This window comes from Equus caballus, chromosome 3 (assembly GCF_041296265.1).
Source record: "Equus caballus isolate H_3958 breed thoroughbred chromosome 3, TB-T2T, whole genome shotgun sequence".
Taxonomy (NCBI): Eukaryota; Metazoa; Chordata; class Mammalia; order Perissodactyla; family Equidae; genus Equus; species Equus caballus.
The window spans coordinates 125347463-125369911 of NC_091686.1; the positions used below are offsets into that span (position 1 = coordinate 125347463).

Sequence of the window (22449 nt, forward strand, 5' to 3'; positions counted from 1 at the left end):
GCCGGCCCCCCTCCACTCCAGGGATTTGGAAGTGGGCAGACCCGCTCCTGCCCTGACATAGCTGACATTCTCTTGAGAGGAGCAGATAAAGTGCCCTGACGTAGCTGACATTCTCTTGAGAGGAGCAGATAAAGACCAAGCAAAAAACAAACAAACAGGATGAGCCATGACCACCTCATCATGGAAGGTGAGCTTTCCTCCAGGATGTGATCCTCAGCAAGGAAGGTGTTGCCTTTGCTGCAGTCTCAGCAAAGCGATTGCTCTCAGTTGCTTAATTTTGAGCAAGATACTGTTTAGGGAAGACACATTAGCCTGAAAAAGCCTCAATTCTAGTTTGAGATGCTGATAGAAGTCTATAATTGGTTAAGAAAAAAGGAAATAAAGAAATAGAAACATAGATTTAGTCATAATTGTGTGTGTTGAATGTTATTTTAAATAAGCATTTAAAGATAATTTTTAAAAGCAAGATGCTAGGCGGTTTTTGTAAAGAGATCACTAAAGGATATCTTCAAGATGTGGCGGTCCCCAAGGTGTGCAGGTGGATTCTGGGCTCAGAATGACCACTTCTGTGGATGGAGCTATACTTGGATCTGAATCTTGAACAGCTTAGATGCTTATGTTGAAGATACTTGTCCAGAATTTAAATAAAACTGTTTAAATGTAGAGTGGAAAAAGTCCTCCAAAAGAATGTACTTCCCACATTATGTGAGTTTTTAAAATTAAACTTCTTATTTTGACATAATTGTAGATTCAGATACAGTTGTAAGGAATAATACAGAGATTCCTTGTACACTTTACCCAGTTTCCCCCGAAGATAACATCTTGCAAAACACACATGTACAGCATCACAGCCATGAGACTGACGTTGATATAACCTACACTCTTATTCAAATTTCTCCAACTTCACTTGTGTGTGTGTGCGCTTGTCTCCACATGGTCATATCACACGTGTAGGTTCGTGTCTCCACTGCCAAGGTCAAGTACAGAACGTTTCCTCACCCTGAAGATCCCTCCTGTTGTCCAGTTATACTATCTCCCTCCCACCCCCCAAACCCTGAAAACACTGATCTCACCTCCACTTCTAAAATTCCGTCTTTTTAGAAATGTCATGCAAATGGAATCACACAGTATGAAACCTTTTGAGCTTGTTCCCCCCGCCCCTTGGTATAATTACCCTGAGATTCACCCAGGCTGCTGGGTGTGTGCCCACTCCCACTGAGCACCATTCCATGGTGTGGATACACAGCAGTTTGCTTAACCATTAAAAGACATCTGGGTTGTTTCCAGTTTTTGGCTATCACAAATAAAGCTGCTGTGAACATTTGGGTACTGATTTTTGTGTAACACAAGCTTTTATTTCTCTGGGTCATGTGATAATTGCATATTTGTTTTAAAGATTTTATTTTTCCTTTTTCTCCCTAAGGCCCCCAGGTGCATAGTTGTATTTTTTTAGTTGTGGGTCCTTCTAGTTGTGATATGTGGGACGCTGCCTCAGCATGGCCTGATGAGCCGTGCTATGTTGGCTCCCAGGATCTGAACTGGCGAGACCCTGGGCCATTGAAGCAGAGCGTGCAAACTTAACCGCTTGGCCACAGGGCCGGCTCCCAGCGTATTTGTTTTATAAGAAACTGCCAACCTGCTTTTCACAGTGGCTGTGAAATTTCTTATCAGCAATGTGTGAGTGACGCAGTTACTCACAGCCTCACTGGCATTTGATGTCATGGTTTTTTAGTGTAGCCATTCTGAGAGGTGTGTAGCGATATCGTGTTGTCGCTTTAACTTGCATTTTCCCAACTGCTCGTGACGCAGCCATTGCTCTGTTTCCATCTCTGCGTCTTCTTCAGTCTGATTTCTCTTCACATCTTTTGTCCATTTTCTAACTGGATTTTTGTTGTTGTTTTTACTGTTGAGTTTTGAGGGTTCTTTACATATTCTAGAAAGCAGTCCTTTGTTGGATATGTGATTTTCAAATATTTTCTCCAAGTCTATGTCTATGAAAACCTTTTGATAGGAACCGTATATCAATCTGGGGTGAACTGACCTTTTTACTATGTTGAGTCTTCTGATCCGTGAACATGGTCTGTCCCTCCATTTTTTTAGGTCTTTGTTGATTTGTTTCATTTCTGTTGCTTAATTTCTATCATACAAGTCCTGAGTACATTTTGCTAAGTTTATACACAAGTATTTAATTTTCTCTGAAGTAGTTCCAAATGGCGTTGTCTTTAATTTTGATTTCCGTGTGCACTGATGGCATAGAGAAATGCGGCCGATCGCACGTGTTGCTCTTGCATCTTGCGACCTTACTGAGCTGCCTAGGAGCCCTAGGAATGGGTGGTGGGGCGCCCACACGGCCACACAGGAGGGTCGGACAGGTGGCAAGGAGCAAGGGTGCAAGGCCTAGCATCCTGTCTGTTTGTGTTAGCCCCACGGAACCAGAGGTGATCCCGGGAAGAGCAATACTGGGGGAGTAGTGGAGAGGGAATGTCTGAGGTGGCCTGCTGGGTGGGGTGGAAGCTGGACAGGAGACTGCTGGCCCCAGGGGTGTTCTTGTGGAAGAGAGACAAACTGATGCCTCCCCTCCTCTCTGCCTTCCAGCCTACAGGTCTCTCCACCTGAAACAAACAGAAATCTGTTATCTCCTGGCTCTGCCCCAGCTGTTTTCTCGGTTGTAAACCACAGGTAATAACCCGGTGGGGAGGCTGCCTGGCCCCTGTCTCACCCGAGGGTCAGCACTCTGGTGACCCCTTTCCCTGGGCAGGAGGTCAGCAGGACAGGAGGTCAGGCTGGACAAGCCTCCTCCTTCCTCGTCCGCCAGCATCACCTCTGCCCTCTCCCCAGTTCCTGCTTCCCCGCTAGCTTGGATCAGAGGCTGTTTGCAAACTGACCCCAGCCTCGGCTAACCCTCTCTGTGACTTGTTGGGAGGTCAGGAATTAGGGGGTGGGGGTGGGCGAAGGGGACCTTCCCACAGCACCTTTCAGGAAATGCGGGCCATCCGATGGTCAGAGTGACTGCTTGCCGCCCTCTCCTGTCCCCACTCGCGTGGGCGTGTCCACCCCACACAGAGGCCATGACCCAGCTTGGCCCCTGCGAGGGGACTCTGTCCCTGTTTTTGCGGCGGAGACTTCCATCCTGGCCGACAGGGAAGGGTCCAACTTCACGACTGGTCCCTTTCCCGCCAGGTGGTGCGGTGACCCCGTCCCTCCGGGCGGAGACTGACTCCGCCCGCCCCTCCCCGCGCGCCCGGCCCCCTCGAGGGCGGACCCGGCGCCGGCGCGGCGCTCTTGCAGCAGGCGGACCGGGCGCCGAGATGTCCGGACCGGCAGGGGACGGGCAGGGAGCCGCAGAGACCCCGACCTTGGGCGCGCTGAGGGGCCACCGCGTCTACGCGCGCCGCTGGGTCTTCCTGCTGGTGCTCAGCCTGCTCAGCTTCTCCAACGCCACGGTACGGGGGCGCGGGCTGCCTCGGGGCGGGGGGTGCAGGGCGCGGCGTAGGCCGAGACTCAGTCGGAGCCTTGGACCCGCCTCCCGCCCGGGTCCGTGTGCTCCTCGCTTCCTCCAGGGTGCCATTGCGCCCAGGGCGCCTGTCTGCTCCCGGGCTCCGGTCTGCAGGGACCCAGACCAGACAGTGGGACAGCGTTGGTGGGGGTGGGGTGGGGGTGGGGGCGTGAAGCGGTTGTTGGCGACCTGAGCGGGCGGATCCTGCAACCACGCCAGTGCCTGTAACCACGCCGGTGCCCGAGGCGCCTGGACGAAGAGCCCCTTCTGCTGGCTGTGGCTGTGCAGGGGGAAAAGGGGCGGGTGTTTGTCTTCGTGTAGCTGGGTCCAGGTGCTGTGAGCTATGGTGGTTTTGAAAGTTTCCCTCTCCTGTGCCAGGACAGACTAGAAGTCACTTTTGACAGCTGAAAGGGGATCCTCCAGTGGTCCCCTAATCCCTTCTGGAAAACCCCACACTCCACATAGGCCTCTGTGGTCTGGCTCCTGCCCTTGCTCTCAGCTCCCCAACCCCGCAGGGCAGGGCAGTGTCCGCTCTACCTGCTTACCTGTGCCCAGGATGCCCTCCTAGGTTTTTGACTCAGTTTTGAGGTCCCTCACAGGAAGCCTTCCTTACCTGGCCCCCAGTCTCGCCAAAGCTCCCCAGCTGGGGTCTACAGTGACCCATTACCTGTTCTGGAACTGTCCCCACTGTTGGCAGGGACTCAGCCATGTTCCTCATCACAGTCCCTGGGACCAGGGGATTTGTCACTGAGAACTGAGTCTGCCAGTTCCTGAGGCCTGGTCCCCCCACCTGCTACTCCCCCATACTCACCCCTGAGCCCCCAGGCGCTCTGCTCAGAGGCTTGGGCTCATTTTTCCCCAGCCCATTACATTCAAGTGGGCTCAGCCAGTGAAGCTTTCTCCACGCCCCAGTCCTGGGCTGGGCCACCCCCACATCCCTTGGACAGGCATCCACATGCACGTGAATGGAGGGAGAGCTTGGAGCCAGCCTCCGCACACCTGACCCTGGTGTGGCCACCTGCTCACAGGACCAGGCTGCAGTGCCGCCCCTCGCAGGGCTCCACTGGACCACCCCACGTCTTGCCTCCCTGGTGCTGCCACCTCTGCCTCCTGAGTGTGCCTGAAGAAAGCTGCACATGATGACTAGCCTCCTACAGAACCCTGGGGACTGGTTGGAAAGCATTTGGCCACCACATAATCATGTAATGCCAAGCTACAGTTGGCAGTAGGACCCACAGCTCGGGAGGTGCCGAGCAGCTGCAGGGCCATCAGGGAGCAGGGATGGGCAGGCAGGCATGGACAGTCCGGGCCCACAAGCCTCAGGGAGGTTCTTGGCAGGCAGCCACTCTTGGATGTCATTCCAAATTTCTTGGGGCCTTTTTCTCCTTTACTCTATGGACTGATGTGGACAGCCAGCCCTGTGCCAGCACAGGTGGCATCCACGGCCGGGGCCTGGGGTCTGCCAGGACTCCAGAAGTCTTTTTTCTCTGCGGGACTCACCACTGTGGCTGGGCCCCAGGTCCCTGAGTCTAGACACTGGGAAGCTGGAACTGGCTTTGACTGCAGTGGTCTGAGGATGCAGAGCAGGGGTCTTCCTCGGCCTCTGGAGTGGACAGGTCTGCGAGTGGCCGTGAGAAGCTCCTTGGACCCTGAGGCAGTGTTGTGCTGCCCTCCTCTTTTATCCACCAGTCGTTGTGGAGCAAACAGGAGTCTCACCAGGAATTGTGATCCCTGCTCTGGTCACTGTGGTGAGCACTGACCATTAGGCTTACCCCGACCAAGTTCACTGAGTCCCTCTCTGGCTCCATCTGCAGCTGGGTAACCAGGCCTCCCAGGTTCCAAGAGGGCAGCGTGAGGGTAGGTGGACCAGTGCTCAGAGTGAGGTCTGGGCGGCCCCAGAGTGGCCCAAGGAGACACCCCAGCAGTCTGGGCGAAAGCCAGCATGTGGGGCGGCCGCCAGCACACTCACAGGGACGTGAGGGCACCTGGCAGGGCTGGGAGCAGATCAGACGGGATTTTTGCGCACTGGGGACAGATTCTCATCTCCTTGTGTCACCAGCCACAAGCTCTGGGCAGGAACAAGGACCAGCGAGGCGGGCAGGCCTGGGCTCTGCTCACCGGGCAGGTTTGGGAAACAGACCTCGTGCTTTCTCTGCTGGATTGGGCTGGGCAGGAAGTGCCCGGGCCTGCGGGAGGGCTCTTTCTGAACCTTGGACATCTGTGTCTTCCTCTGGCCTGAAAAAAAGGAAGAGATGGCAGCTGTTGCCCAAGCTCCCTGTCATGTGAGGCTGTGCGGTCAGAGCTCTGCTTGGGTCAGGAAGCCTGGATCTCGCTGCCTCCACCACGGAGGGTGTGGCCTGGGGCAAGCTCTTGCATTCCCAGGTCCGCACAGCACTGGAGTGGTCCTGAGCTGTGATTTGTGACACCCTCGCCATTGGCCCAAGCCTGCAGTAAGCCTTGGCAAGCCCCTCCTGTCCTCTTGGCCCACCCATCTTTCAAGTATGAGACAGTGTCTCACCTCCTCCAGGGAGCCTTCCCCACTGACCCAGCTGCACTCGCTGTTTGCTGAGGATCTGTGGGGTTGAGTCCCAGTCCTTGATAGTGTCTATGGCTAGGAAGTGTCACCTGCTTCGGGGAGGGTCTCACCTCCCAGACGCCTGGGTCTCCTGTCGGGAGGTCGGGCTGGCCGTGGGCAAGGCCAGCATGCAGTCCAGGTCTTTCCCCATGGGACTCATCACTGAGTTTGCAGACAGGCTGGAGGTGCCTTTGGGACCCCCTTCTGCCCCCAACCCCACCCCATGAAGCTGCCCTTTTGCTGTCCCTTCCCCTTGGTCCCTCCATGACTCTGGGCTCACCCTGCCTCCTGCCCTTGTCTGCCTATGTGGCCACCACAGGCACTGAGTGTCCCCCCAAACATGCTCTTCTGGCCGGTCCATCTGGGCAGACTACACATCCGTGGGCCTTGGGGCCAGGGCTGCTGGCTGCCCTCATCTCACCCCTCTTCCTGCCCCCATGCTCCAAGCCCAGTCTAGGCCCCTTCACACCCACCCACCACACAGCACCCCCCTGCATGGCAGACATCCATCTCCTGCTGACAGCCCTTCTTGGACGGTCAGTCCCGGCGGAGCTCAATGTCTTGCAGGCTCCCACCAGTTTGTCGGCCTCTGTCTGCCACCAGGACCATGCCCGCAAGGACTGTGCTGGTCCACGGCCTGGGCACGCTGACCTCCCCACTTGGTACCCTCCCTCGGGGGTGACTGGGTGAGGACCCCAGCCCTCACAGGACTGCTAGGCACTTTCTCTCCCTCAGGCTGGCTGACCAAGCACGGGACAGCTGGTGGCTATGGTGTCTGTGGTGCTGCCCCCGGGCTGACGCCAGTGTGTGTCCCACAGCTGTGGCTCAGCTTCGCACCTGTGGCCAACACGGTCGCCCAGCGCTTCGTCCTTTCCACTGAGCAGATCAACTGGCTCTCGCTGGTCTACCTTGTGGTGTCCATCCCGTTCGGCGTGGTATCCATTTGGGTTCTGGACTTCGCTGGGCTCCGCTGGGCGGTGAGTCAGACTCTATACCAGGGCCCTCTGTGGGATGGAGCAGAGTTCCTGAGTGTGGGCTTGAGAGCCATTGCCTTCTCCCCAGACCAGGTCCCCAGGCAGAGCCATTGGGGTGGTGGGATGGAGGCCAGGTGCTGGGAGGGGAGGCCAGGCTGGCCGGGCTGTACTCCTGACCCCGTCCCTGCAGACCGTCCTGTGTGCATGGCTGAACTTTGCTGGGAGTGTGCTCCGCAGCCTGCCCTGCATGGAGATCGAGACGCAGGACCCATTTGCCTTCCTCATGGGTGGGCAGAGCCTCTGTGCCCTGGCCCAGACCCTGGTCATCTTCTCTCCAGCCAAGCTGGCTGCCTTGTGGTTCCCCGAGCACCAGCGAGCCACAGCCAACATGATCGGCACCATGTGTGAGTCGTGCTGTTGGTCACCTCTGGCTTCCTGCGCGGGTCCTGGCTCCTCTGTACTCTCAGCTCCTGGAGGGCAGAGGGCTCCACCTGTGGGCTGGGAACCAGGCCTGGCCACAGCTGAGCTGACATATGTCTCTGTCCATCCATCCAGCAAACCCCCTGGGCATCCTGGTGGCCAACCTGCTGTCGCCCGCCCTGGTAAAGAACAAGGAGGACGTCCCCTTAATGGTGAGGGAGCTCATAAGGTACACCCACACGTGTGTGTGCATGTGCACACGCAGGTGTGTGTACATGTGTGTTTGTGTGATGTATGCATGCATCTGCGTGTGTGTTTGTGTGCATGCGTGGTGGGCTTGCACGTGCACATATGTCCATACCTGTGTGAGTGTACACCTGCCCCTCCCTGTGGCCACATGGGTGAGTACACTTGGTGCATGCAGGATTTCTCCACATATGCAACTACTGGGCACTTCTCAGTGTCAAGCACAGCTCTGGGGACCAGGCTGTTGGGAGGTTTCCCTGGTGGGGAGAGGCCTCCGGTGAGGTGAGAGGCTGACTGGATCAGGAGGAGGCATTTGTGGAGAAGGAGACCAGGGACCAGCAGAGAAAGGCCCTGGGATGGACTTGAGGTTGAAGGGGTGGGGGCTGCAGCCAGAGGCCGGTGTGTCCACTGAGCAAGGAAAGAGGAAGAGGGGAGAGTCATCCTGGGGGTGGGTGGTTGGCTTTGGTGCAATGGAAAATCCAGGGTTTCTAAGTAGGAGAGTGATTCAGTCTGGTCCAGAACAACCCAGAGACAAGAGGTGTGGCTGGAGTGTCCGGGGGAGAGCTGGGGCTCTGGTTGGGTCAGGGAATGGGGGCAGGCGTGGACCGAGGGTCTGGAGGTGCCCTGAAGGACAAGGGGCTTCCACCTGTGCAGCTGAGTGAGTGTTGGGGTCATTCATGGAGGTGGGGAGAGGGGTCCTGTTGGCAATTGGATGGGTGAGTTGGAACTTCAGGGGAAGGTCAGGCTATGGCTGTCACTGTCACTGTGTGTGGGAGTCATCCTTGGGCGATGTTTCAAAAGCCAGGGTTCCAAATGAAGCAAAGCAGAGCTGGCCCATCACAAGCCCTGGGGCTCTCCGATGTCCACCTGGGGATGGAGAGTGGGGCAGCCAGCCAGGGGGGCAGTGTGCCACCTGGAGCCCAGAGCAGCAGGCGTGAGGTGCCTGTGTGTGTGTGTCCACCAGGGCCGGTGCATGCACGCACACACACACACGTGTGCACTCATGCATACCCTCTCCCCAGCTGGGCATCTACATCATCCCTGCCGGTCTCATCTGCCTGCTGGCCACTGCATGCCTCTGGGAGAGTGTGCCCCCCACCCCGCCCTCTGCTGGGGCTGCCTGCTCCACCTCGGAGAAGTTCCTGGATGGGCTGAAGCTGGTTGGTTCTGCAGGATCTGGGGCTGGGGTGGATCTGGAGGCCAAGGAGGGCAAAGGGCCTAGACAGGCCCTGTTGGAGCCCTTGAGTGTCCTGCTGGGGCTCCTGGGCTGAGCGGCCCCCTCCCCTGCAGCTCGTGAGGAACAAGGCCTACGTCATCCTGGCCGTGTGCTTTGGGGGCGGCATCGGCATCTTCTCCAGCTTCTTGGCCCTCCTGGAGCAGGTCCTCTGCGTGAAGGGTTACTCCAACGTGAGTGCCTGCCTGCCCTGGGCTGCATCCTGCAGGCTGTCTGCCTCTGCCACTCTCCCGCCTGTGGCCGTGGAGTGGCCCATGACCTCCCCAGCTGCTAGTTTCCACACCTGGATGGGGTGACCTCCTGTTGTGGGTGGCATTGAGCTGCTGTGTGTGTAAAGTCATGTTGCCAAACTTGGTCTGCAGATGGTGGGGTGGCAGCCTGGGGGGGTGGGGTGCCCAGTGGTACCAGGACTTTTTGTGCTGCTTTTTACGGTCTTTCCCAACGCCCCACCCAGGACAGCCCCCACCCCACGGGTGTCCAGAGAAGGGTTCTCGTCTGATATTTGCAGATGCAGAGGGGAGGGCCTTGCTCTGCTCCAAGCATCTCTGGCTGTGCCCTCTGCTGTCTAGTGTCAGCCCTGGGTGTGGGGTTCGGGCTGGCATGTTCCCAATTCTTCAGGGGCACAGAGGCACCAAGGGGCATCTGTAGCAAACAGGACTTTCCCTTTACAAATTGTTGAATTCCTGGGGTGGGGTGGCACAGGGAAGAGGCACCTCCAGGGGAGGACGTACCACATCCCCCAGGCCTGCACACAGCCAGCCGTGTAGCTGAGCTTTCCGTGTCGTCCTGCCTGGGACTCAGGTGCTGCTCAGTGACCCTGTGTGGGCTCTCTGGTGATGGTGTGCATCCTGGAGATGAGGCCTCCTCCTGGGCCCTGGTGGCACTGTGCCCTGAGGATGAGTGCTCCCAGCCTCCTCTCCTCCTCCAGGAATTTGCGGGCTTCTGTGCATCTCTCTTCATTGGATTTGGGGTCCTGGGGGCACTGGTTCTCGGCCTGTACGTGGACCGGACCAAGCATTTCACTGAAGCCCTCAAGATTGGCCTCTGTCTGACCTCCCTGGTCAGCGTGGCCTTTGCCCTGGTGAGAGTCCCCTCAAACTGAGACCACCCTCCAGGGTGGGAGTGGGGTGCCCTGGGGCAGGGCAGCTGGCAGCTCAGCCAAAACAGACATCCAGGCCCTCTCAGGCCATGGCACTGCCCACTGGTTGATCTCTGGATGGGATGGGCTCCCCGGCCCCCGACTCTAGGCCTGCAGAGACAGAGCTGCTGTGCAGGGCCTGGCTGGGTCTGGGTGTCCAGGCTGAGGCACGTCTGACTGCTGCCTGGACCCTCTGTGCGGCTTGTTGCCCCCCAGGTGTCCCAGCTTCCAGGACAGACCCATGCCCTGGCTGTCATCTGCTCGCTGTTTGGGCTCTTTGGCTTCTCTGTGGCACCCGTAGCCATGGAGCTGGCGGTCGAGTGTTCCTTCCCTGTGGGTGAGGGTGCGGCCACGGGCCTCGTCTTCGTGCTTGGGTGAGTGTCTGTCCCCCTGCCACTTCCCTGGGGACCCCAGAGACCCTCTCCTTGCCCATCCCAGGCCTCACAGCAGGTGACCTGCCTGCTCCATCAGGGGTTGACATGTTCTGAGCACCCATGCAGGCCTGGGCCAGCCACTGGGGCCCACACTGACCAGAGCAGCACGCTGCCCTTAGAATGACCACTGGCCCTGCGGGCGCCAAGCAGTGCCCAGGGCAGGGCTGAGGGCCTCGTGGCTATCCAGGCAGGCCGAGGGTGTGCTCATCATGGTGCTGCTGACTACTCTGACCGTTCGTCGTGCGGAGCCATCCTTCTCCACCTGCCGGGATGGCCAGGGCCCATTGGACTGGATGGGTGAGTGACCCGGCCCATGGGAGCCCCCAAGAGCACTGGTGAGGAGGTCAGGGCTGGGCACCTCCTGACCCTGGCTTCAGCCCTGGGAACCTCCCCTCCATGGGCCCCCTTCTCTTGGCACCGTCTGCTGTCCTTGATGAGCAGGTGCAGGGCACCCTTGGGGCGAGGGCGGGATGGGGTCAGAGGGCAAGAGTCAGGGCCCCCAGGCTCAATATGGCGGGAGCAGCCCTGAGGCCCTGACGAAGGCCCAGCCTCTAAACCACCTGTGTGAGTTATTTTAAAATGAGATTAGAGAAAGAGAAAGAGATGCAGAGAGAGACAGAGACAGAAACACAGACAGAGAGAAAGAGAGAGAGAGAGAAAGAGGCAGACACAGAGACAGAGAAAAACAGAGAGGGAGAGATAGAGACAGAGATAGAGACAAAGAGAGACAGACAGAGAATCGGGAATGGGGACAGCCACCAGTGGGGTCGTGCACACCCACAACCTGAGATGGGTATGGTGACCTTGGAATTCATGGTTGGGTCTGTGAATGTGCCCTCGAGGCCTGTTGGGGGCTGGGATGGGATCTGTTTCCAGGGTCACTCTGTGGTAGTGGTTCATGGGGTCTGCTGGGGCTCTGCGGCTCTGTAGCCACCCCGGGTGCTGTGGGCGGGGGGGGGGGGGTCTGGCACTTGGGCGAGCCTTGGGGCAGAGCTGCGCTGTGTCTCCCCAGTGTCCATGCTGCTGATGGCCGGCCTGTGCACCTGCTTCAGCTGCTTCTTGGTGCTCTTCTTCCACACCCCATACCGGCGCCTGCAGGCTGAGGCCAGCATGAGCCCCTCCATCCAGGAGGATGCATGTGCGGTAGCTGAGGACCACACACCCTACCCTGCAGCCACCCCTGAGCCTCTGCCTTGGGACCCCACAACTCCCAGCACTGATGCCACAGGAAGCTCAGAGGCAGCTCATTCCTGGGGCCGGCTATCCTGACACTGCCTCCCTCCTCCTGGGAGCCCTGAGCCCCCAGGACCCCCAGGACTTGCTGAGATGCCACAAGGAGCCCTGCAGAGGACCAGAGGCCAAGGGACCAGTTGGTGTGTCGAGAAGAGGCCTGGGGACATGAACGGGAGGTGGGAGAGGCAGGCCCTGGTCATCTCTGCTGTGCCAGCCATGGCTGAGCCTGGGATGGGGTGTCAGCGTCCTGCAGATGCCTAGGGACTCGGGCTCCTCAGCACACCCAAGGCACGACAGGGTGGTCTGGGGGACCTTGTGGCTGTAGCAAGAAAAGCTGTTGCTGTGCGGACAAGCAGCCACTGATCAGGCAGGATGCCCAGTGGCCAATACAGGCACAGGGTGGCAGGTACGGGGCAGTGTATGGGGGGCATGAGGGGCATGGGCTGACAGGGAGCTGGATGGGTTGGGGGTCATGAGGGCACCCAGCATGGTTGAGTCTGGAGTGGACAGGTGTGGGGAAGGCCTTCCTTGAAGGAGCCCATCCAGAGCCTCTCTCAACCTCTGCTGACCACTGAGTGACCAGACCCCCAGCCTGGGTGCTCAGGACAGGTGTGGGGAGCAGGTTGGGCCAGGCTGGGCTGGGAGAGGGAAGTAGAGGGAGGAACCCACAGGCAGATGCTCACCCTGCAGACCCTCCCACTTCCCAGGAGGACACCTCCTCCTCCCCCGACAGACACTCGCAGGCAGGTCTGTGGGTTCAGGTTCATGTTTATTATTACCCCGTGGCGGTCACGTAGCTCAGGGCCTTGTAGTGCAGGTTGCCTGTGGCATCCATGGTCGCCAACTGGAACGTCTGGTCCACCTGCGAGTGGGTTTGGTCTGGAAGTCAGGCCCAGGCAGAGGGAGGGAGCAAAGGCTCCGCGGGGCCTGCAGCCACTGGGGGAATTACACGCGCTGAACTCCAGGTGCCTCCAGTCTTGTTTCTGTGCTTGAGGACACTGCAGAGCAAGGGGTGGGTTGGGCTCAGCCACTCCGTGTTTCCCCCACCCAAGGGCCATGCTTGGGCTTCACAGAGGGCCTTGGAGGAGTGAAGGTGGTGGGGTGGGGGCCCAGAGGGCCAAACCTCCTCAGCGGTCGTCTCGTCAGCTCGCGACATCAGCAGCCGCTCCATGCTGAAGACAAGGAGGGAGGGGCCCGATTAGACTGCTGTCAGGAACTGGAGGGGCCACCCCAGGGGAGCCCTGTGCCCCGGTCAGTTCACGACTTCACTGATCACAGAGCAGGTGCCCAGGGAGCCTTGCCTGACTTGCACCCTCAGGGGTCCTCACGCCTGGGGGCCGGAGATTGAGGGAGATTAGAGGCAAGTGCCTGGCACAGCAAATACACCTGTCCCCAGGGCTTGGCTGAAGAAGCCTCAAGGGGGCTAAAGACCCAGCCATATCCCAGTGGTGGTGACCACTCGGGTCACTGGGTGCTGGGCCCTGCGTGGGCAGGACTGGTTTGCCCTCGGCTGCCCTGAGGGACTCAGGATCCCGGAGTGGACTGCTCAAGTCTTAGAAGCTGGGGGTGGGGTTGGCGTGGCTCAGATGCAGGGCACACCTGGGTGCCATGGCCACACTCACTAGTCCTTGTTGACGCCGCTCTTGCCATCGGGGTCCAGCATCTTGAAGGCATTTAGGATGATCTCCTCCATATCAGTACCTGCCCACAAGAGGCCACGAGCCCTGGGCATTTAGGACCCAGGCCTGCTCCCGCCCTGGGGTCCTGCCTCCGCCCATCCATGCCCTCGGCCTGAGCATCCTTCCTGCTCCTGAGCACCTGGGAGCCCCTGAAGCCCCAGGGGGACTATTCTCGGGGTCCCCAGGGTCCTGCCCTGGCCCAGAGCTGGGGTGAGTGCTCAGCAAGTGAGGGACAGAGGCCACCGCCAGCAGGAGACAGGAGGTGGCCCCACAGCTGTGGGTCCCAGAATGCCAGGTTTTAGGGCTTTTCAAGAGATCTGAAAATTTGGATTTTTATTTGAAACGTTTGGATTTCTAAGTGTTAGGAGCTAACTACACACACACTCACACACACACACACACACTGCGTTGGCTCACCCACCTGAGGGCGCCTGGCCCCTTGGCCCTTACCACTCAGCTTCTCCCCAAACATGTTCAGGAACATGGTGAAGTTGATGGGCCCTAAGGCCTCCTTGAGCATAGTGTCCAGTTCTTTGTCCTTGACGTTGATTTTGCCTGTCACAGACGAGGGGGGTCACTGGGCAGGAATGTCACCTGGCTGTCCTTGTTGATGTGTCCATTGTCCCCACTGGCAGGTGCCCCATGGGACTGCCCCTCTTTGTCGTTCTCCAGGTGACCCCAGAACAAAGTTGGGGGAGACCAGATGGAGGGAGGTGAGCAAATGGTGGTACACATGGCGGAGGTGTGGTGGGGAACAGGTTCTGCACGTCAGCAGAACCCCGAACCCTGAGCCATGGGAGAGGGACTGTGAGGAGCTGGAGGAGGAGGAGGCTGTGCACGGAGCCCGGGAAGATCTGTGATCTGCTTACCTGACTTAAGGGGGCCCAGAGAGAAAGCTGGTCTGTGTGAACCCCACTAGGTAGAAACCAGTCTGCCCTCCCAGCTCCAAGGGCAGGAGCGCCTCGGGCTCAGAAGAGCACGTCCCCAGATGAGGAGTCGAGGGGGAGGGCAGCGGGCCAGGCGGTACTGTGCTTTGGAAAGAACCAGCCTTTGGCTCTTTGGAGGAGCCCCAGGGGCCTCCACACCTCTACCAGCTCTGTTCCTTAGTGTGCCTGCCTGTGCGGTGGTGTCCCCGGGGCATCGCCCCTCAAGCCCTGCCCCAGCCCCCTATCCAGGACGCCCATGCTGGGGCTGTGCCACCCACCCTGTCTCGCCCTGGTGGTGTCCTCTGCCTGCCCTGATCAAAGCAGAGGGCATTTCTCCCCTGGGAGGCCCTGCCCCCTTCTCACAGCCTGTGGGACGTCAGACCAGCTTTAAGGCTGAGGAGGGGAGCTGGGCTCCACAGGCTGGAGGACACTCCGCAGTGGGCTGTGGCAGAGTTCTGCCTGGGGCACCTACCCAGGGAAGCGTAGGTGGCCTTCAGGTCCTCCTTGTCGATGAAGCCATCTTGGTTCCGATCCATTAGTGTGAACTCCTGGAACCAAGGCCAGGGTCACAGGGCTGCCAGGCCAGCTGCACCCCGTGAGGACAGGCACCTATTCTTACTGGTTCTCGAGCAAGGCTCACGTGAGGTCCTCTGGTCACTTGCCTTACAATTCCCAGGGGAATTCCAAGCAGGAGCTTCTGGGTGGTGGGTTCCCAGGACAAGGGCAGACCCTCACCTCATTAAACTCCTGGATCTGGGTCTGCTCAAAGTTGGAAAAGATGTTGGAAGACGATCGAAGGGCCCCCCTCTTCCTTCTTCTTGGTCTTCCTGCTGGCCTGAGGTGAGAACACTGAGGCTGAGGGTCCCTAGGCTGGCTGGGCCTCTCCTTGGGGGCACCCAGGTGTTTTGGGAGGCTTAATGCAGAGGATGGGTGGACCAAGGCACTGGCGCTCCGGGGGCCCTGGCTGGGTGCAGGGCTGGGGCAGGTGCTCGGTGTGGGCACAGGGAGCCCAAGAGGCCCTGAGAGAGCACGGCACCCTGGCTTCATCCAGAACTGTGCACTGCTCGGTCTGTGGTCCCGCCGGGAGCCAGCTGGGCCTCCGAGTGTCCGGGAAGCAAATGACTGTGCAGGCGGCCAGCAGGCGACGGGCTTGTTCCTGGGATCCCGCCCAGACCCCGTCGTCCGGCCCCAGATCGTCACGGGGGCAGCCGTTGGGCACGGATCTCCATCCCCCCAGTGCACACACACTATCACACGTGTACACAAACTCAGCTTGTATGCACACATATGCAAAACACAAACATACATGTGGAACACGTATGCATACATTAATCCAGTCACACAAGCACATCATGCACAAACACACATACATGATAGCGTATGTGCACACTCATGCTCATGCACGCGTGCACATGCAACACACTCACCATGCCTGGGTCTGCCTGATGGAAGGGTCTTTGCCCTCCCTGCCCAGGTTGTCCGTCTTAAGCTCCTGCCCAGTCCCCCAGGACAGCTCAGACTCCAACTGCCACTCCCTGCAAGGACAGGCTTGGTCCCTCGGGGGAGTGGACAACTGCAGAGTGACCTTTGGCACCCAGCAGTGACTCAGAGGCCCAGCAGGGTCCCCAGCCTCCCAGGCGTCTCCTCACCTGTCTCCACCCAGGAGCCTTCATTCTCCCGGATTCTGTGCATCTCCAGGGCAACCTACACATGCACTGAGGGCCTGGGCAGCTGCAGGAGCCAGAGGGAGGGGCGCCTTTCCCAGATTTGTACAAAGCCGCTGTGAGTGGCCCTGGCGGCCAGTTACCATGCACTCCCCCAGCATGTTCTAGTGCCCTCGCCTCCCTGCCTCAGTGGCAGACAAGTCTCAGGGCCACCAACTCTGGCCCTGGGGTCACTTGTCCTGTCCCCATGGCTGGGAGCTCCTTGTCTGGCACACGGGGGGAAGTGTTTCTGGGATGGAGGGCCACCCAACTGGGCCTGGCCGGGGCCAGCTCTCAGTCAGGTCTTCCCACTACGCCATGGCCCTGTGGGCAGTCTGGGGAGGAGACCTGGCCCAGGGTGCCTGTTGGCGGTGCCCAACATCGGAGGTCGCCACAGAGTCAGGATGGATGCCCTGGTCCTGGCTGGGGGAGTGCAGGGCTGGGGGCAGCAAAGGAGGGGTCTGCAAGCCAAGCTGGGGTACAATGAAGTGGGCAGGCAGGACTCGGCAGTTTCACACCTGAGCACGAGCCCTTGGGGCCAGGGGCCTGCCCCAGGAATAAGGGGTCGGGCTTGCAAGGTCCCTGGGCACAACTCTGAGCCACGTGGTGCCCCTAAGGGGCTGCCACATGCTCTCTCAGGGCCAGCTCACTGTTTGCCTGAACCAAGTGTGGACAACAGACATCCTGAGGAACCTGGGGAGGCATGACCTGCCTGGAGGGCTTCCAAAAGGAGAAGCGTGACCGAGGCAGGGGACCTGAGCCTGGGCTGCACCCTATACAGGCACCTCCCTGCTCCCGTCTGCCTCTGTTGGCTGTGACACCTGGAGGGACCCTGGCTGGGCTGTAGAAGTCGGGGCGCCACACTGAGAGGGGTGGGCATGCGGGATCTGTGCTCAGAAAGCCTCTGACTCAGGGAAGGCAAGAAGGGCCAGCAGAACCCCTGGGGAGGGTTCCAGGGGCCAGCCGGGGGCTGAGCAGAGCACTAAACATAGCTGCAGAGCCCAGCTGCCTGGAGCATATCGGGATTCAGCATGGACAGCCGGCCCTGACAGGTGCAGGGGCATCAGCAGGCGACCTGGTGTCCTCAGCCAGGTGGGACCTCCCCAGCCCCCAGGAAGCGCTGTGGGCCAAGGCAGGTCTCCCTGGCTTCAGGGGTCATGCCGGGGCAGTATGTGTGTGTCTTCTGATGGCCGGCTGCCCTCCCAATGGAAGCTCCCCATATGTGGCCCCCTGCCAGCACTCTGGCCCCACCTTCAGCCCCAGAGACACTTATTTTTGATTCTGGAAGCAGGAGCTGTTGATAAGTCCAGTTTATTTTAAAATCCAGGGAAATGAAAACGTTTGTCACTTGAGGTCGTCTGCTCAAGGGCAAGAACGGGGGGTGTGTGTGCACGTACTCGCGCACGTGTCAGCATCGCATGTCACATGTTGGCAGAGGAGGTTTACTTTGTGCCTTGTGGGGTCAGTGTGCACTTACAGCTTCCTCAGGGAGTGATGAGGGAACTCGGGGAGGCCTTCCCCCAGCCCCAGGCCCCGCAGGGGCCTGGAGGACCCACATCAGGCAGGAGTGCTCCTAGGGCTCAGATAAGGGCCCAGCAGCCTGTAGGATTGACCTCGGCATTCCCACCCCCAGCCCAGGAGACAGCTCAGGTGATTTTCTGGTGTCCCAGCTGGGAGGCCCAGAGCCAGGGCTCCAGAACAAGCTGGAGAGGGAGCAGGCTCTGCCCGGGCCCTCCCCTCTGCCGTGCAGATTTACTAAGCACTGCCATGTGCCCTGGAGTTCTCGGCTGCTTCCTGTTCTCTTTAGATTTATAGTTAAGTTCTCTTTGGAAACAGGTGGGTCTGATGAGGAGTAAGTAAAAGCAGCCCCCCCAGTGGAGCGGGGAGCCTGCTAAACCCCAAGCCTTGGTGCTCAGTAGCTTCTGTTGGGAGCAGTGCAGGGCCCGGGGTTGGGTGGTCCTCCCTCCAGGCCCTCAGACTGTTGCCATGTGTCAGCTCAGTTGGGAGGCTGTCTGGCCACCACTGCCCCCTCTCTGAGCAACCCCCCTGCACACTCGGGGCTGGCCCCGCAGTGTCTTCCCCGGGGCTGACCACAGAGCTGGGGGAGATGGGCAGCTACTCTGAGGGGGACGGAGTATCCCACAGGTGTGACCCCGCCCCCCCCACAAGCAGAGTGCGGCAGAAGTGAGAGTGAGCCTCAACAGTCCCTGAGGCACGGGTTGAGGTGGACCTTAGAACTTGGACTTCAGAGTCCTGAAGCAGGAGTCACGGAGACCCAGGGAGCAGGCTCTACTGGGCGGTCCTCCCAGAAGACCCCAGCCCTCTCTGCCAGAGAAGCTTCTGGGGTGAGGAAGCTCTCGCTCTGCTGGGGGGCTGGGACAATGACTAGGGGGTAGCTGGGGGGGGGCAGCCAAGGCAGTGTGGTCCCAGGAAGGGGCTCTGTGAGTCCAGGGGGGCGAGGGCCTTGTGGGGGGCCTGGGGGGTGTTGATGAATCAATCTGTGGGTTAAAATTGGTGAGAGTTTATTATGTGCCAGGTCTGAGGACTGTAGCCTGGGGACTTTCTTACCCAAGGAAAGAAGCACACCATGGAAGTGGGGTGTGCAGAGTGGTTACATACTGTCTTGGAACAAAGAGCATACATCACATATGACAAGAATGTCCCTTTTAAAACAGTCATGAGATTGCCTTCCTGGTGACCACAGCAGGTTGGTAATTAATCCTTAGTCTCCAGGAAGAGATGCTTATCCTTAAAGAAATGCTGATATGGGGGGAAGCCACATCCCTATCTTTAGGGACATCATTCTTGTCTTTGGGACATTGTAAATGTTTAAAGCAGATGCACAATGCCTGCTCAACAGGCCATGTCAGGCCCTTTTGGAAAAACAAGGTTGGGCCAAATTAGTTGTTTTTTTTTTTAAAGATTTTACTTTTTTCCTTTTTCTCCCAAAGCCCCCCGGTACAAAGTTGTGTATTTTTTAGTTGTGGGTGCTTCTAGTTATGGCATGTGGGATGCCGCCTCAGCATGGCTTGATGAGCAGTGCCATGTCTGTGCCCAGGATTCGAAACCCTGGGCCACCAAAGCAGAGCGTGCCAACTTAGCCACTCGGCAATGTGGTTGGCCGCCCCCAAGTTAGTTTTAACCCAAATGGCTTCCTCATATACTCCAATGTATCCTGTTGCTTTAATTTATTCATCAAGGCAAGGGGGCCTGGGGCCTGGGGGCAAGAGGACCTGGGGACAAGGGGGCCCGGGGCAGGGGGCCTGCCCGGGGGTCTGGGGACAAAGGAGCTGAGGGACAAGGGGGCTGGGGGCACAGGGCCTGCCCAGGGGGCCTGAAGACATGGGACCTGGAGACAAGAGGGCCAGGAACACCGGCCCTGCTCAAGGGGCTTGGGGACAAGGGGGCCTGGGGCACAGGGCCTGACCAGAGGGCCTGGGGACAAGGGGGCTGGGGGCTTGGGGCCTGACCAGGGGACCTGGGGACAAGGGATCCTGGGGACATGGGGCCTGGAGACAAGAGGGCCAGGAGTACCAGCCCTACCCAAGGGGCTTGGGGACAAGAGGCCTGGGGACAAGGGTGCCTGGGGCACAGATCTGCCCAGGGGGAGCCGGCCTGCGCTTGGGTCACACCTAGTGCCCAAACCCCTTCCTGGCCGTCTAGGCGGCTGACCGGCCGGGCGTGCCTGGACAGGCCTGGGCGGGTCGGGGCCACACTCCAGCCGCCTGGGCAGGTTGGAGCTCCATCCCCGACTTCCAGGGCAAGCGCACGGAGCGCACTCTCTTTTGCACTTTGCAAGCTTGACTCATAGTTTCCTCTATTTGGACCTATGGTGCGCGGGCCTCGACTTGCGCTCAGCCTGGCTGGAGAACGTCAAGGGCCACGGGACCGACGCACAGCCCAGCAGCCTGCCCTCGCCGCCCGGCCAAGGCGCATGCGCAGCTGATCGCGAAGCGCGCGCCTCGGACCTCTGGCGCGCCCGGTGACGTCACCCACAAGCGGGCGCGCGCAGCTCCCCCCGCCCCCGACCCCGTCCGCCAGGGGGCACCGCCCCACGTCCGCTCGCCGCCGACGGCGCATGCGCTCGCCTGGGTACGCTTTTGCGTCTCCACAGCTTTCCGGGACCTTGCGGCGTCCTCGGCCCGGCTCTGTGCTTCCGGTGCGAAGGTCACGGACAAGATGGTGCCGCCGGTTCAGGTCTCTCCGCTCATCAAGGTGAGCCAGGCTTCGTAACTGCCGCTCGGTGCTTGGCTCCGTGTGGGTCCCCTGTGTGCGACCCCTGGAGCGCGCGACCCCCACCCCCAACCACGTGGAGCCTGCGATCCCCTTCCCCCACGACCCCCGTTCTCTCTCTCTACTCCGCGGAGACTGCTACCCCACCCCTTCCCCCGACCCCGTGGAGCCTAAGACCTCCTCCCCCCGCAGCCCGCCACCCGCGCCCCCCTCTCCCTAAGCCACGGACCTTGCGACCTCCGTTCCCTTTCCTTACTTCATGGAGCCTGCTACCCCCGCCCCCTCCCCGCGGAGCCCGCGACCCCCACCCCCGTCCCTCTGACCGCCGGCCCTCTCCCTGCAGCTCGGCCGCTACTCCGCCCTGTTTCTCGGCGTCGCCTACGGAGCCAAGCGCTACAGTGAGTGACCGCTGTCCCCGCCGACCGGGCGGCGCTCGGGGCTTCTCAGAGCCTGTTCGGCCTCCCCGGTGCCCCCAGTAAACCCTAGCGAAGTAAACGCGCCAGGGGCGAGAAATGGGGCAGGGTGGGAGGGGCTTGATCTCTGAGCGCAGCCCCAGCAGGTGTGCATTATGTCAAGCAGGTGTCTATTAGCTCGAGCGTGCAGTAGCTCAAGCAGGGCTGCAATAGCTCAGGTAGGTGTGTATTAGCTCCATCAGGTGTGCATTAGCTCGGGTGTGCAGTAGCTCAAACAAGTATGTGTTAGCTCAGGTAGATGTGTGTTAGCTCAGGTAGGTGTGTGTTAGCTCAGGTGTGTGGTAGCTCGGGTGTGCATTGGCTCCAGTGGCCAAGACCCAAAGTGCGTTCTGCTGCTTGGCCCGCCCAGGGAACTGGAAAGCAATTGATTTTTGTTGAAAACCGTGGAGCCGAGTGGGTGTTGGGGGCGTGCTGCGGTCTGAGCTGGGCAGCCCTTGTAGCACAGAGGATGGAGCGAGCGAGCAGGGTGCCTGGGCAGCAGCGGGGACCCTTCAGCTGCCCTCTGAGTTGGGCTCTCTGTTGAGGGGTGAAGGTGAGGCCTCCACCTACATCCAGCTGAAGGAGGTGGCAGCAGGTGCACCTGGCGTATTCAGTGCCCCTTAGGTAACTTTTTGTGTGGACTGAGTTCCTTCTATGCAGTGTTTCCTTGAAGAAGTTAACTGAAACCTCCTCCCTTCCCGCTTTCCTGAAACAGGTTACCTGAAACCTCGGGCAGAAGAGGAAAGGCGGATAGCAGCTGAGGAGAAGAAGAAGCAGGATGAGCTGAAGCGGATCGAGAGAGAATTGGCAGAAGGTACTCCTGTTACTGCATCTTGGGGATTTGTCTTCCATCCAGATTTTCAGAAACAAACAGCTGCTGGCCCGTGTGAGCCCCACAGTGGAGGGAGGGGTGGCCTCCTTTCATCCAGCACTGGCCCTGTGGTCCTCCTCTCGGGGGAGGGGAGCAGAGTCCTATATGTTGGGGGACATGGTGACACCTTGCATCTGGTGAGGCCCAGGCACACTTTTCCCCCGACTGCCGTGGCAGGTCTCAGTCACAAGTGCAGGGACGAGGAAGACCACGGATGGGAGCTGAAGGAGAGCACGGGCAGGCTCCACTGGAATTAGACACTGGGTTGCTTGAAACCCAGACCCTGAAGTGGTCCTTTTGGATCAACTGAGCATGGAGTAACACATGTTTCCTTTAACCTTTTAGCCCAAGAGGACACCATCCTGAAGTGAGCCCGCCTGGCTCCCTGGAGCAGTGTGGATGAATAAAGCTTTTTGTGGGGTGACGCCGTGGCTTTCTTTATTGTCTCACTTGTCCCATTTCTGGATTCAAGCTCAGTGGTTGTACTCTGTCCTCCTCAGTTTCGGTGGGGTGGAGATGGGGAGGGGGGTTTCAGAAGAACTGCTCACCCATTACAGACCCAGGATGCAGCACACAAACAGGGCAAAAACACAGAAACTCTGTCACCTGTTGTCTGGGGTATCCCGGTGAGGAACCCTAAAGGTTGCAGTTTGTAACAGACACAGCTGGCCCGGGCGACATGGGTGCTGCTCGGTCTTCTCTGAGCCACAGCCCAGACCCCTGGACGAGCACTGCAGGGAGCAGGCAGTGCAAGTGTTGAGGGGTGGAGGTGGCTGGGTGCCCTTACAGTTGGAACCTGGATGTCCATCCCCTTCATGAATCCTCCCCTTGACCC

At 59.3% G+C, this 22449-nt stretch overlaps 2 protein-coding genes across 13 annotated transcripts; one reads left to right on the forward strand and one right to left on the reverse strand.

The window, feature by feature from the left end:
- The first annotated feature begins 3040 nt into the window (after positions 1-3040).
- Positions 3041-22038, forward strand: SLC49A3 (solute carrier family 49 member 3). Of its 12 annotated transcripts, none has more exons than XR_011437667.1 (13): positions 3249-3443; positions 6890-7048; positions 7236-7449; positions 7601-7677; positions 8734-8871; positions 9002-9118; positions 9874-10026; positions 10300-10457; positions 10705-10814; positions 19917-20273; positions 20635-20689; positions 21459-21557; positions 21960-22038. XR_011437667.1 is itself a non-coding variant. In XM_070264098.1 (13 exons), exons 1-13 carry the CDS (start codon positions 3309-3311, stop codon positions 21983-21985), a joined length of 1542 nt encoding a protein of 513 aa, XP_070120199.1. In that variant the 5' UTR covers positions 3249-3308; the 3' UTR covers positions 21986-22038. The 12 variants fall into 12 exon arrangements, 9 of the variants coding, with proteins under 9 accessions (XP_070120197.1, XP_005609013.3, XP_070120204.1 ...); XM_070264098.1 differs by having other exon boundaries at positions 20173-20273; XR_011437669.1 differs by lacking the exon at positions 9874-10026 and having other exon boundaries at positions 3246-3443.
- MYL5 (myosin light chain 5) lies at positions 12501-15755 on the reverse strand. The gene is given in 8 exon segments (XM_023638602.1): positions 12501-12612; positions 12874-12922; positions 13373-13451; positions 13880-13984; positions 14828-14903; positions 15091-15157; positions 15159-15190; positions 15726-15755. Coding segments are annotated over 8 exon segments (525 nt in total). The 3' UTR covers positions 12501-12525.
- Positions 22039-22449: the final 411 nt, after the last annotated feature.

Bases quoted from the DNA above. Each gene is read 5' to 3' on its own strand.
- SLC49A3 (XM_070264096.1), top strand. From the start codon at position 3,069: ATGACCCAGCTTGGCCCCTGCGAGGGGACTCTGTCCCTGTTTTTGCGG. The intron at 3,444-6,889 runs GTACGGGGGCGC...TGTGTCCCACAG, and splicing joins TCAGCTTCTCCAACGCCACG to CTGTGGCTCAGCTTCGCACC. The intron at 7,049-7,235 runs GTGAGTCAGACT...CCGTCCCTGCAG, and splicing joins TCGCTGGGCTCCGCTGGGCG to ACCGTCCTGTGTGCATGGCT.